Source organism: Ruditapes philippinarum, unplaced genomic scaffold, assembly GCF_026571515.1.
Source record: "Ruditapes philippinarum isolate M1 unplaced genomic scaffold, ASM2657151v2 ctg14757_1_1_1_1, whole genome shotgun sequence".
NCBI lineage: Eukaryota > Metazoa > Mollusca > Bivalvia > Venerida > Veneridae > Ruditapes > Ruditapes philippinarum.
Window position 1 is genome coordinate 1 of NW_026860413.1, and position 18,973 is coordinate 18,973.

The 18,973-nt window shown below is 35.0% G+C and overlaps 2 protein-coding genes across 2 annotated transcripts; one reads left to right on the forward strand and one right to left on the reverse strand.

Annotated features, from left to right (window-relative positions):
* Window positions 1-3: 3 nt before the first annotated feature.
* LOC132759953 (alkaline phosphatase-like) lies at window positions 4-3,250 on the forward strand (the record flags this gene model as incomplete). The annotated part of the gene is given in 4 exon segments (XM_060751829.1): window positions 4-133; window positions 1,114-1,305; window positions 1,974-2,096; window positions 2,471-3,250. Coding segments are annotated over 4 exon segments (732 nt in total), but the record flags the coding sequence as incomplete, so codon positions are not given.
* A 2,720-nt stretch (window positions 3,251-5,970) lies between these two features.
* LOC132759954 (leucine-rich repeats and immunoglobulin-like domains protein 3) lies at window positions 5,971-18,344 on the reverse strand. Its single transcript, XM_060751830.1, has 2 exons — window positions 18,259-18,344; window positions 5,971-7,359 (listed from the first exon to the last, which is right to left on the reverse strand). Exons 1-2 carry the CDS (start codon window positions 18,271-18,273, stop codon window positions 5,986-5,988), a joined length of 1,389 nt encoding a protein of 462 aa, XP_060607813.1. The 5' UTR covers window positions 18,274-18,344; the 3' UTR covers window positions 5,971-5,985.
* Window positions 18,345-18,973: the final 629 nt, after the last annotated feature.

Genomic DNA, 18,973 nt, shown 5'->3' on the forward strand with positions numbered 1-18,973 from the left:
GACCCAAATCATATGCAGTATGACCTTGACCGAGATACCTCGGCTTCCGGTGAACCGTCCTTGGCAGAGATGACAAAAACTGCCATAGAAATCTTGTCTAAAGGAGATAACGGATATTTCCTCTTGGTTGAAGGTAGGATGGTAATAAGAGGACGTAAGATAGTATAGCCAATTTAACAGGAACAAATTTACTACATTCATTAAATATTCTGTATGTAATAGATTCAATTATATTCTCATCTGTTCATCAAACATTCGGTTTCTTTCCAGCCTTATTTAAAACAGTTGTAGATCTAATTTAGTAAAGGTCGCATGTTTTTAGCATCTAATCAAAGAAATATAAAAAGAATATTTTAATATTAAATGATAAACAAAAGTACTGGTCGGTCTAATCGACAGACAATTTGTTCACCTTGGTAACAGATTCTAACCCCTCAACAATTACGGACCTAGATCCGTCGGCACATCCTTGTCGTCTGCTAATGTCTGCACTATTAAAGTCCAGATTGAAAGGTGTACATTTTTGTTTAAGACTTTTAGCATGGTCATATCAAAGTACGCGAATTTAAAGAACGGCTTTTTATTTTGATTTTTGATAAAGCGAATGGCGCATATGCAAATTATCTATAAATTATATATGAAAACAGTTGAACTCATGTCAGGGAAAAATCTAGTTTTGATAAAATGCAGAACATGAATGACATGACTGTACTGTTTGGAAAGTTCTATGGAAATTTTTTGCAGTTTCGCTTTGCAGTTACAGTGTAACATTTTTTTTCAAAATGGCGGACGACTGTCAACTTTGCACACTTATGAGCCGATTTCTGAGATAATTAAGTGCAGTGATTAGGAAAATATTTAACTGTATGCTAGGATCACTTCTTACACGCAAGGCATAATAATTTTGTTTAGAAATGAAACTACTTCATAGTATACGTCGAAATCAAAATAATTCACATCTCGTCCGCCATTTTGAAAATTCTATATTTAGAATTTGTAGCTCGTTCCCTACAGTTTACATATTAAGTTTATATTAAGCGGTCTGTTAGAGAAAAAGAAAATAGTATAAGCTGAAGTATGAGCCGCATAATGAAGTTCATATTTATACAACAGGTGCTCGGATAGATCATGGTCACCATGACAACCTTGCGAAAAAAGCATTGTACGAGACGCTGACATTTGAGGACGCCATAATCGACGCTTTAAGAATGACAAACCAAGAGGAGACACTTGTTATTGTCACGGCAGACCATTCTCACGTGTTTGATATTGCCGGATATGCGTACAGAGGAACAAATATATTTGGTAAGCAGACGACAGAAAAGTTGAATGTTTTGATATTACATCCAGGTATACCATTAGATAAGTATTAATTAGTTTGAGTGTGTCAAGAAACATTAAGGCCTTTAAAATCTTTAAAATGATGCGATCGCAAGGCATTTATTCACATCATATTTCATATGACCTAACTTAGATATAGTACTATTTTTACCGATGTGCTGTTTGAACTATGAAACAATTGTGCCAATGATTACTTATATAACGCACAGAATGTGGTAAAAAGTGTTTGCTCACTCACAGATGATTTTGATTCGATTAAAGTATCATTATGCTAATTTTCTTATTGTCAACTTGAGCTAAATGGGCATTTTATTTCAAAAGGTTGACTGTTATATTGTTGGATGTCCACAAGCTGATATTGGAAAATATTATGGAAAAAATGTCACTTTGCATAAAACATAAAAAAACTGCCCCACTCTTTTTATAAATTGAACATGTATATAATGATGAATATAATCTGACATTGCCTTGGCCCACGTGAGGGTTTTGCTGTTTATGCAACGTAAGCTATATAATTGAAAGGAGTTATGGTAAAACGAAAAACGTACTTGAACTTTCAACTAGTCACTCAGTATGCACACTTGAATAGGCAGAAAAAACATCATCATTAATGATTTTATTTATTCATTAAGGTTTGGTGGAACCTATTGACCCTACTGAGAAGACGGTAGATGGAAAGCCATACAGCGTCCTGTACTATGGAAATGGTCCCGCTTACTCCGAGCCTCGCAAACTGCTGAATGAGGAAGAAATGCGTAAGTGTTAATTTACTGCAAAGCTAAAGAAGTTAAGAGCATTGGTAAACTCGTTGTAACAAATTGCATTTCATTCAGCTTCTATCTTTAAAACAAGGAATACACTACTTGTTATTCACAGAGTGTCAAATGTAACTAATACATACTAATTTTATTTTTAAATTATGTTTTACACCTCTGATATATGTTTATTTGTAATGAAGTTGCAGTTTCAGAGTCACTATTTTTCACTCAAAACGATAGCTTATGTAGATTATTAGTATAATTGATTAAATGAAAAGTGAATACAATTTGAAACAAGAGCACACTCTTAGAAATTTCCATTAACCTCATATTGTGATCAACATTTTATATTTAATATCAATATGTTTTAGAGGACAAAGGATTTGCTTTTCCCAGCGGTGTTCCAATACCATGGGATACTCACGGTGGTGAAGATGTTGCTATATACGCCCAGGGACCAATGGCACATTTAATCCATGGCGTCCAAGAACAGAACTATATTGCCCACGTGATGGCATACTCCGCCTGTATTGGGGCATACAAAGGTCCCGATTGTGATTATGAGGCAAGAACGGCTGATATAAGTTCTGCTACTAGAATGTCCATTTCTTACGTATTTCTAATTTTTGCTACATGTTCCTTACATAGACTTATTTGAACCAATAAGTTTGTTTTAAATTGTGCCATATTGCAGTATTTCTTTGTGTGACAGGAAACTTTATACACTAGAAACCTTGTTTTACTCACATTTTGTATTTTTTATCAGTAAGTCTGTCATAGGACTCTGTACCTGAACATATGTAAAACGATATTACAAAACGTTTTATTTTCCATGCAGGTTAATAAAATTAACTTTTGTTAGTTCATTATAATTTTAATGGCTTATACAAATCTGTTAATTTTTATAGAATATTTTTTATGTAGCTAGCGTAGTTGTTATACACGCATAATTTTTACACCCTTTTTAATTGCCGAAATTTTGAAATAAATTGTAATTGACATAACCCAAATTTTACTGGGAAATGTTCGTTATTCCAAATTTAGAAGTTCCTAAATTCAGAGATATGAATAACATAGAAAGCGGTAGAAGAAATTTCGGGAGTTTACGGTTTTAGAATTTCCTTACATGTATACTGCAGTTACACTGTACAACTTTTATGCATTATTTTGTCTTTATATACTTATTTTCACTGTAATAACCATGTAGATTTAATAACAAATAAAGAGCCTTGTTAAGCAAAGACTATATTCAAACATTTTATGTCCCTATATGTTTGCCTATGTTCCCCGACCTGGCGGCTTGCTTCATGCTTCCCATCCATAGCATGACAAAACAGTATTATATATGTAGGCAACTGTGTCCTGTGGTCAAAATACGCTATTACATATAATTATATAGCAGATGAAAAAGTGTTGTAGAACGAAATATCATTATTCATCATCTAAATGTTCATGAAGATAAATCACTTAGTACTTTAGCAACACTTTTTATTCAAGCAACATTTAACAAGGATAGAATATGCAAATGATACGTTTCTATACTTATGGTAAAGGTGCCCCTTGTAGACCAATACACTTTAAAGGCAATTTTGACCCCCCTATGGTGGCTGATTTACGCCATGTATTTTTGTTTCTTCGCCTCAAAAGCGACACCATACCCAACGGTCCATACGACCTATGTATTATTTCAATGACATGTAAATGAACAATATTACATGAAGTTAACACCTTCCTTTTGCTATTTGTACGCCATAACTATATAACTATAATCTTGCGGATATTTACTTGCAACTGAATAAGATCGCTTGCTTGAAATGAATTTACATTGTCAAGACAACTTGAACACTCCTTGAATTGAGCACTCCTTGAATGAGCCTGGTCACTGAGTGAGAGCTTCTTCCATTCCACAGCATCACTTTGTTGCCATGATTTGGAGAATTTAGTAGTGAAACAAACCACTTGCCCATCACCGCTGTGGTTTCGAATTTCAACAGGGGCTTTGGGATAAATGTTTAGAAGCTACCCAAGCTAGCTTACTGGCGTCGAACAAACCACTTGCCCCTCACCGCTGTGGGTTCGAATTTCAACAGGGGCTTCGGGTTAAATGTATGGAAGTTATCCAAGCTAGCTTACTGATGTAGAGGGTTGTACTCAGGAGCCTGTTTGTGCTTGAAATACTGCAAAAGGGCATTTGAAGTCTTCTTCCACCGGTAAAGTTAAAACGTTGCCATATAATTCAAAATTATGAAAATCAGTTGGCCCCCTGAACGAAACCAATTTTGAACCTTTTGCAAATATAGAGGATGAGACTTTAAAGTTTTACCTATATGAAACATAAATACCACCTGGACAGGTGATAGAATCAACTGGGGAGAATTCAACACAACATTGCAGTTTAACAAAAGAGAACTTTAGCGTAAAATGCCCAAGATTCAGGCTAATTTTCATGAAAATTTTGAAAATGTATTTAAAAGTAAAATACGGTAAGAAAGTTATTTGCAACATGCACAACATGCACACGGCGCATGCAAACCACGTAGATTACTGAAAATATGTCAAAACATGCACATATGATTTTTGCTGCGTTAGTCACACAGTAGAAATATGGTGAAAAAGTCCGCTAAATCAGTCAATCATAGCACAATGTATGTAAATTATTAATTGAATCTTGAATCCTTTACTTTTCTTAAAACATTTTTTTTTTTGAGCTTGATATTCATGAATGTTTTTTAGCTCATCTGGAGGCACGCAACTTTAAGAGAATATTTGCGCCTGATAAACGGCCTTTGGTCACTTTACCGTGGTCTTAACTCTAAAACAACTAGCTTGTTAATATTCTTATTGAAGTACGAACATTTCTAATAAAACAAAACATAGATAAATGATTAAAGAAAGAATTATTAAAACTAAATAAATAATGGAACTCATTACATCTATATTTTTATTGGAGCTTGAAATGTGTGAAATATTGTTAACAAATGCATAATGCTAATACAATACTAGTTTGATTATTTTTTTTGCAAACAGTTAAATAAGATTGAATAAATTGAATCAATTATACCATAAAGTAAAGTTTTGCAAATTGTAAAAACATATTTAAGTCAGACAAGCTTGGATAAGTGTTCTAGAAAAAAGTCTAAATGAAAAATGATGTACCTCTTTCAATATTAATATCTACATGTATAATTTAAAGAGTCGGTTAGATCAATAAACAGATAAACAAACTAGAAACGTCCTTATCATTTATCCTTTGTAAATCTGGCAGAATTATTTTAAGATTACAATTGTTACCAGTAAATTAAGTAGATCTATTTCTTTTTTGTTTTGATATTCAATCCAATGGAAGTCCTGAAAATTTGAATATTTAGAAACAAATTGAAATTTATACAATCATTAGTAACCATACACTCCACCAAGGTAACACATTTGTGAACATATATATTGTTAAGTTTAAAAAACACATTTTCATAATGTTCATAAGTAATAAATGAAATAAACAACAATTTTTGGCTGCTACAAAAATACTAAAACTACTCCCGATTTCTATATGTTAAACTTAGAAACAATCACATTGTCTTTTATCTTTATGAAACTGAATAAAAAAATATCAAAATGTTCATTGATTTAAGCTATTATAGTTTATAATATCAATAACCTACAATTAATAAATACAGTAAAATTAGCGTTAAATGATCATACATACAAGGTTTATTGAAATCAGAGTCTACCGTTGTTCAGAAGAAATCTTTTTTTCTATATTGAGTTTTACTGTTCTCACCTAAATTACAATTTTATCAACATAATAAAGACAATCCTACATAGACAAACATTCTTTACTCCAATAACAAAGCGCAGTAAATAGGAATGAAACACCTTTCACAAACTATTATGGACAGTGCTGTAATGATGTCATTATAAATGTCTGTAGTTTGATACCAGAATAAGCACAATTTCCATAGAAATTTCTGACAGAAGATGCATTCCAGTTCTTTAAGTAGGACATTTCACATGTGCATGAAATTGGGACTGCTGTACGTATATCAAAATTATACAACTGCTGAAGATACATTACAGCCGCCGGAATGGTTTGAAGGTTTGTGCCATATAAATGGAGGTATCGTAATGCAGGGTTGTTTCGAAAAGCGTTGGTTGAGATGTATTTTATAGGATTATTGGTTAAATCAAGAGTTTGAAGTTTAGTAAGCGCGCTAAGGTCGTGGTATTCAATTGAAGTAATATGATTGCTCTCCATGTAAATGTATACAAGATTTTTCATTCTATTTAAAGCATAAGGAATCCTTTTGAATTCATTACTATTCAGCTGTATCTGAGACAATACATTGGTTATTGGAACCTTTTCAGATTCAATAATGTCAAGTGCATTAGATTCAAGAAACAAGTATGTTATTGCAGGGAAGATATGAAAAACATCAGGAAATTTTGTAAGATGATTATATCTCAAATTTAAGCTAGTGACTTTGTTTAATTTACTATTACAGTGATCAAATATTGAAGTGGTGTTTTCATTTAGTTTTGCGAAATAGTTCAGGGTCAAGGTTTGTAAATTTGACAGTTGGCAAATGGCATTTGGGATTTTGTCTAAATAAGGAACGTGCTCTATGTCTAGGGTATGAAGAGATTTTTCAAATCCTCGAAAAGCTTCGGAATTTATATGTTGGACGTTTATGTTGTACAATGTGAGAGATTTTAACACTCTTAAAAAACCAAGTTCATTTGGCCATGACGTGAACTCCTTTAAATCTATGTTAAGTACTTCAAGAGTATTTCCCATTTCTGATTGGGTAGAAACACCTAAGGACTTGATAGGGTTACCTGGAATGTATAATTCTTTAAGAACTGGAAGGTTATATACAGCAGCAGGAATACTCGTTAGGTTATTATTTTGCATACTTAATGATTTTGTTACATTTTCAACCCCATTAAATGCATATCTGTCAATGGAAGATATCTTATTATTATCAAGATAGAAATCTATATTTGTCGCATTGACCGCACTTAAGTTTTTAAAAGCATAGTTAGGTATAGTTGTCAAGTGGTTGCTATGCAGATATACAGTCAACTTTGACACATGTCTATCAGCTTTCAAAAAAGTGGGTGTGGTATTGAGACTCTTGCCCTGACAATAGATGTAGGCATATGAATATCCTGACCCCGAACACGTGCATGGTGCAGGTGCTAGACAACTATCACCTAACAGGAAGCTATCACAATATGACACCAATGCTGCACAACTGATAATCTGAAAGGATAATAACATTTTTTTTTCAAAATATTTAACGTTTATGTGAGTTTATGACACTGTACTTTTCTTGAAATGTACGAACTTACTTTAACGTTACAATTTATCTGATAAAAGGCGTGTACTTTATGGATCGAATGTCTTCAAAGTTAAAAATATTTAAAAACTATGACGGCAAAATGTTATTTTTTTGTAATTATAAAAAATGTAAATTTTATGAAAGATATTCAAGGAACCCAATTACAGACTTATTCCGCTTGTCTTTTTTTCTTTTTGAAACATATTACAGGAATAATATTTCATTGCACTGAATAAATGTATTTCTTATTTCTATTCAGGTTCAATAAAAAAAATATACAAGCGTTTGGGGATATATTTTGCTTAAGTATTATTTCTAAATTTAGAACGCACGATTTTGTTATTGTTGCAAAGTACCAAAAAGGAAAAGGATAATTCCAATTAAATTTCATTAACATTTGCCAAGAAATTGATGAGATATGTCGTTCCAAGGTCCAAAAAATGATTATCTTCAGATGACCAGGATAACTACAGCACATCATTAAAAAAATAACAATACACAATCATTCATATAAAGTTTCATCTGAATCTATCAGGAGGTTGAGGAGGAGATCTCGTTTAAAGTTTATTTCTTTTGTAACTATGTTGGTTATCTTGTTCTTAAAACCGAAATGATTGTGTAAACTTTAAAAAGACCACTTCTTAATTATTCTGATGGTGTTTCATTCAAAACCATGTAGCGCTTTAGGAGATATTGCTACTAATTTAAGCTAGGGTAGCCATTTTGTTTAGCAGACAGAAATGATTTAATTGTCGTTAATGACTCCATGTACCTAATGATCATTCTTGTAAATTTTCATCAGAATCTGCAGCATGGTTAAGGAAAAGATGAGTAAAAGGTGATTTCTATTTGAGCCGCGTCATGACAAAACCAACTTACAAACCCTTTAACAAGTAGAGAACTGATAGCGATCAGCATGGATCCTGATCAGACTGCCCGGATGCACAGGCTATATGTATCCATGCTGGTCGCAAACCAATTATGTTGGTTTTGTCGTGACGCGGCTCATTTATGTCTGGTGGCCATCTAATTCAGAAGACTGAAGCAAATTAAGTGATATTTGTCAGGAACGGGCTTATAATCGTTTCTGGAGAGAAATATACCGAGCGATTGAGAAGGTATGTCGTTTTAAGGTTATGCTCTTCCTTTTTTAACGTCTGGCAGCCACGTTGTTCACAGTCCAAAATGCTTTTTTTTTGGAAGACAGACAAAACCCCACCAGTCAAAACCACACACCTCAAAATTTTACAGAGTGGACAAAACCCCACACCTTCAATTTTACAGAGTGGACAAAACCCCACCACCTTTAATTATTGGGCAAGATTTGATGGATTAAAATACATATAATATACATATATCTTAATATAATTTAACACATTATTTTATTTCTTTACATTCCATTTTTTTTATTTCAAATACATAACAAATTACATCAATCAAACATGTGCGTAATATAAGAAAAAACAATTTTATTAACAATGCATGTACAACTTTATATTTGTATATGACACGTTTTATTTAATTGCTTTTTTCACTTGTTATATCAAATTAGATCATTATAACATTTGCAAGATAAGAAACCAATTGTTGATGCCGTCGCGTTGGTTGTGGTACGAATCGGTTTAGTGCGAAACATATTTAATTCCGACGTGATTATCTCCCTTTGACTTTTCTGCGGCATTTGTAACGATTGTTAAACGTTTTAGGGGAAAACGATCTTCGAAGAGGTTTTAAGTTCTAAATAGTGGCAAAGAGGTTTGTTATGCAGAATTGTTGTCTATTTTATAATATTTTGACTATATTTTTCTATGGAGTATTGTATTGTTGCATTTCGAACCAAATGTTTGATATTTTAAGTCTCAGAATTCGATTGTGTTTTGTCTTTTCAGTTTTCACGTGAGCATTGCGAACAATACAATCGAAATTGCGGAAATAAACTGTATTAAGCTCTCAGTGTATGTCTTTGTCAATCGGCCAGATTGCGCGCCATCAGCTCGATACCCTGAAAGGCGACTGGTCGCCATAGTGAAAACTCTTCACACCGTGAAATCCTGTACAAGATCTGTGGAACATCTCCCCAGCTAAGATTGTTATAGATGAGTTTAAGTAGGCTTCAGAAAAATATTTGTAAAGCTACCACTTCATCTGATAATTCACAGACAGACCTGGCTTGGAAACCAGTCATTATAAGTGACAGTAAGGGTAGATATATAAAGTTAGCTGTCAACAAAAGTGTTTCTCATGAAAACGAAATAATATGGTGTTTTAAAAGTGGAGCAAATTGCCACGAAAGATATATTTGGTTAGAACACAACATTGAAGATCTTTTAAAGAAGCATAGAAGAATTGCCTTATTTATATGGTTGGGCACATGTGACCTCACTAGAAAGGTTAATAAATATATTAACTTAAAACCAAATCCAGTTGCTAACTTGAAAAATGATCTGCAAAAGTACAAGGACCTTGCTGACAAGTACTCCGATGTAAAGATCTGTTTCATTCATGTGCCATATTACTCAATTGAAAAGTGGAACAAGTTAAAAGGTCATTCAAATTCTGAAACATTCAAAGAAGACGACCGAAGACTCACAGATTATATAACTGAAATTAATAACTTCATAGATGATTTAAATTGTCAAACCGGAACAAGCTCTCCAAGATTAAATCAGGATCTGTGCAGAAGTCGTAAAAGAAAAAATTCCAAGGCAAGATATCCCTGGAACTTCAATCTTTTAGTGGACGGAATTCATCCATCTTCAGTTTTAGCCAAATCGTGGTTAAAATCAATTTGTAGAACAATATTGCGAGATTGCTTGTAAACTGAAAATCAGTTGTTGTTTCTGTAGGCAGGGATTGCCCAGCCACAGAGTTTGAACATAAAAAACTTTCTACTTATATTTGCATGAATTTCATTGAGATTTCATTTGTTGTAGTGTAAGCAGGGAATGCCCAGCTACACCTTTATTCTAAGGTAATTTAATTTTTTTTTGTATATTAACTCAGATCATTCAATTTTGAAAAAACTAACCACATATATTAGCATAGTAGGTGCATACAAACTTCATTTAAGATGGCAGAAGGGCAGTCACTTGATAAAACGGTTGTAAACTCTGACAATACTGAAATTCAGAGCGCGTCGCCAGATTTACATCTTAGTTCTAGGAATCCGATCTTAACCGAGAAAGGTTTACAATATCAAAGGGATATATATAACAAAAAATTCAGGTCTTGCGTGTCAAAATGGCGAAGGCAATCTGTCCAAGTATCTATAATTATGTCGGACAGTTCAGAAGTAAAAGCGCTGCGCGACGAGAGAACAAATCTCGAAAATTCTTTTGCTGAACTGTGTACGGCTTTACGATCAGTTAAACAATTTAAGCGCAGATGATAATATTGAAGTTCGTAGTTCTGAAACATTCGATAAAATTGAAATTGAGCATCAGCTGATTATGTGTAGGATATCTGAAAAAATTTCGGAACTTCAAGTCACAGATTTTGACTTACAGTCAATACGTTCGCAACAAAGTAATAGGTCTAATAGATCGCGACGTTCTTATAATTCAGTGAATATTAAGACTTCTAATCCGGCAACCGAAGCCGCTGTTTTAAGTGCTAGACTCAGATACATAGAAGCAGAAGCTCATTCTCGCGCTCAGTTTGAAAAAATCACAACAATTAAGAAATTAGAAATGGCTAAAGCAAGATTAATGGCTCTAGATCAGGAGTTGGTTGGAGATAATCAGTCTGATACTGTGACTAAACAATTGCAGTTGCCAGTTGATATTGAAGATAAATCTGATTTCGTTCAAAAATATGTTGATACACAATCTCATAGCATTCAAAATGACTATAAAATTATTAAGTCATCGCATTCACAATACACTCAGGGCCAGTCAAATACACATATGCCACAATTTACAACTTCTTCTCTGCCATTTGATTCAACACCTGTTGCAGCTCTGAATCCTGCAGTAGACCCGTTTATGCCTAAAAGTTCACTTTCTAAGGCATCAGTATCTCATGATTCACAATCTGCCATAAACACACAAGCAGGTCAAGATGTATTAAATAATCAAGTTACAGAAGGTTATTTTGATAAAGGTGTCGAGCAGTTAACTAAGTCATTGGTTGAACAAATATGTCTTAATAGACTACCCCCTCCTGAACCTGGAATATTTTTTGGAGATCCGTTGAAATACCCAGCATGGAAAACTGCTTTCAATACTTTAATTGAAAACAGTCATATCTCGCCTTCTGAAAAGATTCATTATTTGAAGAGATACATTGGTGGACCGGTTCGAGAGGTAGTTGAGAGTTATTTCCTACTCTCTTCTGATGATTCTTATGATGAGGCTAGAAGTTTGTTGGATGAAAGATATGGCGATCCTTATATTTTGGCAAATGCCTTTCGTGAAAGGCTTGAAAAATGGCCCAAAATAGCTGCGAGGGATGGTCATGGTCTTAGGCGATTTTCAGATTTCTTGCGGCAGTGTGACACTGCAATGCGCTCTATTGGTAGTCTTGGGTGTCTCAATGATGATAGAGAAAACAGAAAGTTGTTGCTTAAGTTACCAGAGTGGATTGTCACACGTTGGAACCGGTTAGTAGTAAAATGGAAGGATCAGAAGGGTTCATTCCCTCCCTTTTCCGAATTTGTGAATTTTATTGTCTGTGAAGCCAAAATAGCTTGTGATCCAATAACATCTCTTCAGTCACTTAAATCAGATCAAACTAGCTCTGAGTCAGATAAGTCTGATAGACGTCCAAGGTATGAAAACAGTCGGCGACCACCTGTGAGAGGTTATTCTAATTTCACTGATACTAAACATAAAACCCCATATGTCCCTCCTAATTCAGGTATTTCTAGTAACTGTTGTCAAATCTGTAAGGGAAAACATGATTTAGATCAGTGTTCGCAGTTTGTCAGTAGATCTTTAAATGACAGAAAGGCGTATATTAAAGACAACAAGTTATGCTTTGCTTGTTTAAAGCCAAACCATGTTTCAAAATTTTGTAGGCAGAGGAAACAGTGTAAAACATGCTCTAAATTTCACCCAACGTCTTTGCATGGTGATGTTACTAAATCGGAAAATCCTACAGATATATCTAAAAATGGTTCCAAAGATCAACCACCGTCTGATGTTAAAATCCTGTCTAATACTTCTTTCTCTACGAGCACCAGTTCATGTTTGAAATGCTCCATGATAGTACCAGTATATGTGTCTCAGAAAGACAATCCTACAGAAGAAAGACTAGTGTATGCGCTTTTAGACACTCAATCAGACACTACATTTATTCTTAGTCACACCTGTCAAAACCTTGGTATTTCAGGTACAAAGGTAAAACTTCTTCTTTCCACATTACATTCTGAAAATCGTATTGTTTCCAGTGAAAGAATTAAGAATTTGGTTGTGCGCCCCTTTGATAGCGACTTACGTATGGATATCCCAAATGCGTATACCAGAAGCATTATGCCAGCCAATAGATCACACATTCCGTCTCCTCAAATTGCGGAGAAGTGGCCTCATTTGGCACCTATTGTAGACAAGTTAATGCCTGTCAGTAACTGCGAAGTAGGACTCCTCATAGGATATGATTGTTCTAGGGCTCTTCTTCCTAGAGAGATAATTGCCCCAGATGGCGACGGTCCTTATGCCCAGAGGACAGATTTAGGTTGGGGTATCGTAGGTATAGTGGGTTCCGATAATGTGCACAGTTGTAACGATGAAATTGGAGTTAGTCATCGTGTTGTTTCCTGTGAAGTTCCCCACAATTTGGTTTCTGGTCCTACTCATATGCTAGTGTCTCTCCGAAACAGCGTTAAAGAACTTGTTAACCCACATGAGGTTGCGAAAATGATGGAACTAGATTTTAGTGAATGTTCCAGTTCTTGTGATATTTCTATGTCTCGAGAAGACCAAAAATTTATATCTTTGTTGCAAGAAGGTATTCACATGACAGATGGTCATTATGAAATGCCGTTACCGTTCAAAGATTTTGTTCCTGTTCTACCCGATAATAGATCCTTAGCTTTTCATCGTCTTGGTCAGTTGGGAAAAAGACTTGCCAAGGATGACTTATACCAAACCCAGTATACTGCATTTATTGAAAGACATGATCAAGAAGGGTTATGCTGAGAGGGTCCCAATGGAAGATATTGACCGTAAGGATGGCCACGTGTGGTATATTCCACAAAATGGTGTGTTCCATCCGCAGAAGCCTGACAAGATCAGGGTGGTTTTTGACTGTAGTGCTCAGTTCAAGGATAAATCTCTTAATGGTCTTTTACTCCAGGGTCCAGATTTAATAAGTAATCTGATCGGAGTTCTTTGTAGATTTAGGGAGGAAGTTGTGGCCTTCACTTGCGACATCCAACAAATGTTCCACCAATTCAGGGTAAATCCAGAACATCGGGATTTCTTGAGGTTTTTGTGGTGGAAGGATGGAGATCTTAATGGTGATGTTGAAACATATCACATGAATGTCCACCTTTTTGGCGCGGTTTCGTCTCCTGGATGTTCAAATTTTGCCCTCAAACAGGTTGCTTCTGATTACGAAGCTGAGTTTGGGTCTGATTGTGCAAGTTTTATCAGGAGAGACTTTTATGTTGATGACGGATTAAAGTCCGTGCCCTCCGTGAACGATGCTATTAGTTTGATAAATCGGAGCAAAGAAATGTGCAGTAAAGCTGGTTTACACTTGCACAAGTTTCAATCCAGTTCAAAGGATGTACTTAATCACATATCTGTTGATGATAGGTCTAGTTGCCTTAGAGATGTCGATTTGCTGCGAGATGATTTGCCTGTTGAGCGTACTCTTGGTATACAATGGTGTGTGGAATCGGATACCTTCCAGTTCCGTATCACTCTAAAGGACAATCCGCTTTCCCGTCGTGGTGTTTTGTCCACATTGAGTTCTGTTTATGACCCTCTTGGCTTTCTAGCTCCTGTGATTTTGATAGGCAAACAGCTTCTTCAGCAAATGTGTAGAAATAACACTGATTGGGATAGTCCTTTATCTGATGATTTTAAGCCCCTGTGGGAGAGATGGAGACATGACATCTTGCAGTTGCATTCCTTGCAGGTGCCAAGGTGTATAAAACCTGCAGACTTTGGTTCTATCGTGAGATCCGAATTGCATAACTTCTCAGATGCAAGCTTTAAGGGTTATGGCCAGTGCTCATACCTGAGACTGATAGACTCTAGAAATCATGTTCATTGTTCGCTTTTGTTAGGCAAATCCAGAGTTCATCCCTTAAAACAAACAACAATTCCGCGTCTAGAACTTACTGCAGCCGTGGTTTCAGTAAAGGTTGGTAATTTGCTGCAGCGGGAATTAGACTTGGATCATATTGAGCAGTGGTATTGGACCGACAGTAATGTTGTCTTGGGTTATATTTCCAACGACTCCCGTAGATTTCACATCTTTGTCGCAAATAGAGTACAGGAGATTCGGAACCATACAGAACCAAATCAGTGGAAATTCGTTAAAAGTGCTGACAATCCAGCCGACATTGCATCTAGAGGTGCATATGCTCAAGAATTGTTAGAATCCTCTTGGTTCACTGGTCCAAAATTCTTGTGGGAGCCTTCCATACCTTCTGTTAATGATGATACCGAGATCAGAAACTTGTCTCCTGATGATCCAGAAGTTAAGAAATCTATTGTTCATACTTCTTTAGCCATATGTGCTCATTCCAGTATTCTTGAACGAATAGGATATTTTTCTGATTGGACTCGTGCGAAGAAGGCAATTGCGGTCTGCCTCAGGTTTAAGGAAATGCTTGTCAAACGTTCTATCAAGAGGTGTTCCAATGTGTCATGTAAGTTTGATGTTGAGCTGCGTTTAAAAAATTATCATCCAGTTCAGGTGAACGAGGTTCAATCAGCCGAAAGAGAAATCATAAAGTTAGTGCAGAAAGATGCTTTCAGCGATGAGCACGAATTATTGTCAGCAGTTGTCAAGTCTCAGAACAAAAATTCAAATTTAAGGCATTTTAGTGTTTTGCAAAAAGGTTCTCCGATTTTCAAGTTAGACCCTTATATGGATGGGGAATGTATCATTAGAGTTGGCGGTCGTCTAGCTAATTCGCAGTTTTCTCTTAGCGAGAAACATCCCATTATCTTACCCAGGAAGGGACATGTATCTGATCTGATTCTTAGACATTTCCATGAGAGAGTAAAACACCAAGGTCGGGGAATGACCATAAATGAAATCAGAGCAAATGGTTTCTGGCTTCTTGGTTGCAGCTCTGCAGTTTCTTACCTGATATCTCGCTGCTTGATTTGCCGTAAACTGAGAGGCTCATTGCAAGTACAAAAAATGGCCAACTTACCCTCTGATAGACTCGAACCAACGACTCCGTTTACCTATTCTGGTGTAGATTACTTCGGACCATTTTACATTAAAGAAGGCAGAAAAGAACTTAAACGTTGGGGTGTTTTGTTTACGTGTCTCTGTTGTAGAGCCGTGCATGTAGAGGTAGCATGTTCTTTAGATACGAGCTCCTTTATAAATGCTCTTCGTCGTTTGTTGTCAATTCGTGGTTCGGTTCGTGTTCTAAGATCTGACCGTGGTACTAATTTTGTAGGAGCACAGCACGAGCTCAAAGACGCCTTTGGTGAGATGAATTTTGACCAGATACGTCACTTTCTACTAAATGAGGGCTGTGACTTTCAATTTAATATGAACGTTCCATCCGCTAGCCACATGGGTGGCATTTGGGAGCGCCAGATCCGCTCGGTTCGCAACATTTTATCCGCTTTAATGTTACAAAATGGGTCACAATTGGATGACGAAGCTTTACGCACTTTCATGTGCGAAGCGGCAGCCATTGTTAATAGTCGTCCGATTACTGTTATGAATGTGAATGATCCTCTTTCTGCTGAACCCCTAACGCCAAATCACCTTCTTACTTGTAAATCCAAGATCATTCTGCCACCTCCTGGAAATTTCAAAAAGTGCGATTTGTTTTCCAGAAAACATTGGCGCAGAATCCAATATTTGGCAAATGAGTTCTGGGTTAGATGGAAACGGGAATACTTACATAACCTTCAGGAAAGGGCTAAATGGATTCCTGCTCGCCGAAATCTTTGCGTTGGTGATGTCGTTATGATAATGGACGAAAACCTCCCTAGAGGTCAATGGCGATTAGGAATGGTTTCTGAGGTGTTTCCAAGTAATGATGACCTAGTAAGAAAGGTCAAGGTACAAGTAGGCGAACCAGGCTTAGATAACAAAGGCAAACGAATAAGAGATATGAGTTTCTTAGAAAGACCTGTTCATAAACTGATTCTTTTGAGAGAGACCGAGTGATTCCCAGTCGAGGAGCCAGTTATATATCATTGTATTGAATAATTTGTTTTTCTTTCTATGTACATTGATATTTTATTTTTAAGATGCGAATGTTTAAATCGATCAAATTCGTCAGAACAAGTTTTGTAAGTTAAATGCGTTATATAATTATATACCGTATATGTTTTATTGTTGTTGTTAAAATTAGATAATCCTAATTTTGGGGAGCCATGTTGATGCCGTCGCGTTGGTTGTGGTACGAATCGGCTTAGTGCGAAACATATTTAATTCCGACGTGATTATCTCCCTTTGACTTTTCTGCGGCATTTGTAACGATTGTTAAACGTTTTGGGGGAAAACGATCTTCGAAGAGTTTTTAAGTTCTAAATAGTGGCAAAGAGGTTTGTTATGCAGAATTGTTGTCTATTTTATAATATTTTGACTATATTTTTCTATGGAGTATTGTATTGTTGCATTTCGAACCAAATGTTTGATATTTTAAGTCTCAGAATTCGATTGTGTTTTGTCTTTTCAGTTTTCACGTGAGCATTGCGAACAATACAATCGAAATTGCGGAAATAAACTAAGCTCTCAGTGTATGTCTTTGTCAATCGGCCAGATTGCGCGCCATCAGCTCGATACCCTGAAAGGCGACTGGTCGCCATACCAATTTTACTCTTGAGATCATCTTCTCAAAAAGATGTTACAAACTGTACACAAAAAAACTTAATCCAAATCCCTAAAGAACAATGTAGCGTGTAGCATTTATTTCAATAGCAATACAATATGAATGAGATTATACAAACAATTTACAAACTGTAAAAGCATCAAAGAGTAATCATTTATTTGAGTCGAATTTTAATAACTGTGCCTCAATTATTTATGACCAAAATAGCAATCGAGAATGTTTCATTAATTATATAAATATTACATTTTGAAACAAGTGTATCTGGCAGTAATGAAGAATATTCCTATTAAAAAAATATGTACATATAAAAATATGAAAAAAAAATGAATTAATAAATCATTCAAATAAAAAAAAACAACATTAATTATTATTCAAATGTAGTTCATGTCACATACATTTCATTAATGTCCCTCTGAAAAGTTTAGGGTGGTGGGATTTTGTTTACTCTATAAAACTTGAGGTGTGGGTTTTTTTCCACTCTGTAAAATTGAGGTGTGGGGTTTTGTCCACTCTATAAAATTTTGAGGTGTGGGCTTTTGACTGGAAGGGGTTTTGTCCTACATTCGCTTTTTTCGCATATGAAGACTAATAGATACTCCTGTAAGATTTTATAAATATTCACACAGCAATTGACGAGAATATGCTTTTTAAGAAAAAAAATACATTTTTATCTCTGTCGACCATCTTGTTTAGCAAAACAGGTCAATTTGAGCAATTGTAATAAAATTCTGCCCAAGGAGCAGGGCTAAGAAAACGACGTTCGACGGGCACAAGACGATCACAACAGTTGACTTTTGTTTAGGTAAGCTAAACATATTTGTTAAATTTAAACACTTACTGCTAACAGTAACATGGTTCTGCTCGTAGAACAATTTGTAAAACTTTACAATCCCTTAGATACTTTTTTGTCCTGCAAAAATAAGGCAACATTAAGTTATTAAATATATAAGCAAGCATTGTAAAAATAGTTTTGCCAAACGACAGACCCATTTTGTACATTAACATATTTGTAATTTAAGCTTGAAATATTGATATTCAATTATCAATTTCAAAATAAAAATCATTTACGTGTTTTTATTTCAGCTCAATAAGAAATAGTTAATGGCATTTAAAGTCTACATAAAACAGAGAACGACGGGACACCTTCGATAGTATTTTTAGTAATAGTGTCGACTTTATTAGTATAATTACAGTGCGTATTTGAATGTTCCTTCATGTCAAAATTAAAACCCCTGCACTCACTCACGAATATAAGTATAATTACACCATGAAATTGTTACCGCAATGTGAAACAAAATCCGAATAAATTTAATGATGAATCTATAAAGAGAGTTTTAAGGACAAAATGTATTGATTTTAATATGTTCGCCTTCATGAACTAATAATCTCGGGTTTAAAGATCCAGTATGTTGTAATTAAGTATGTAACATACGATTTAGTAAAGTTATATATATATATAATTATTATTCTAAAACAATTTCCAACAACCATGAATATGTTTAATATAACAGCAAATATTTATGTATAATTAATATAATTAAACGTCAAAATTA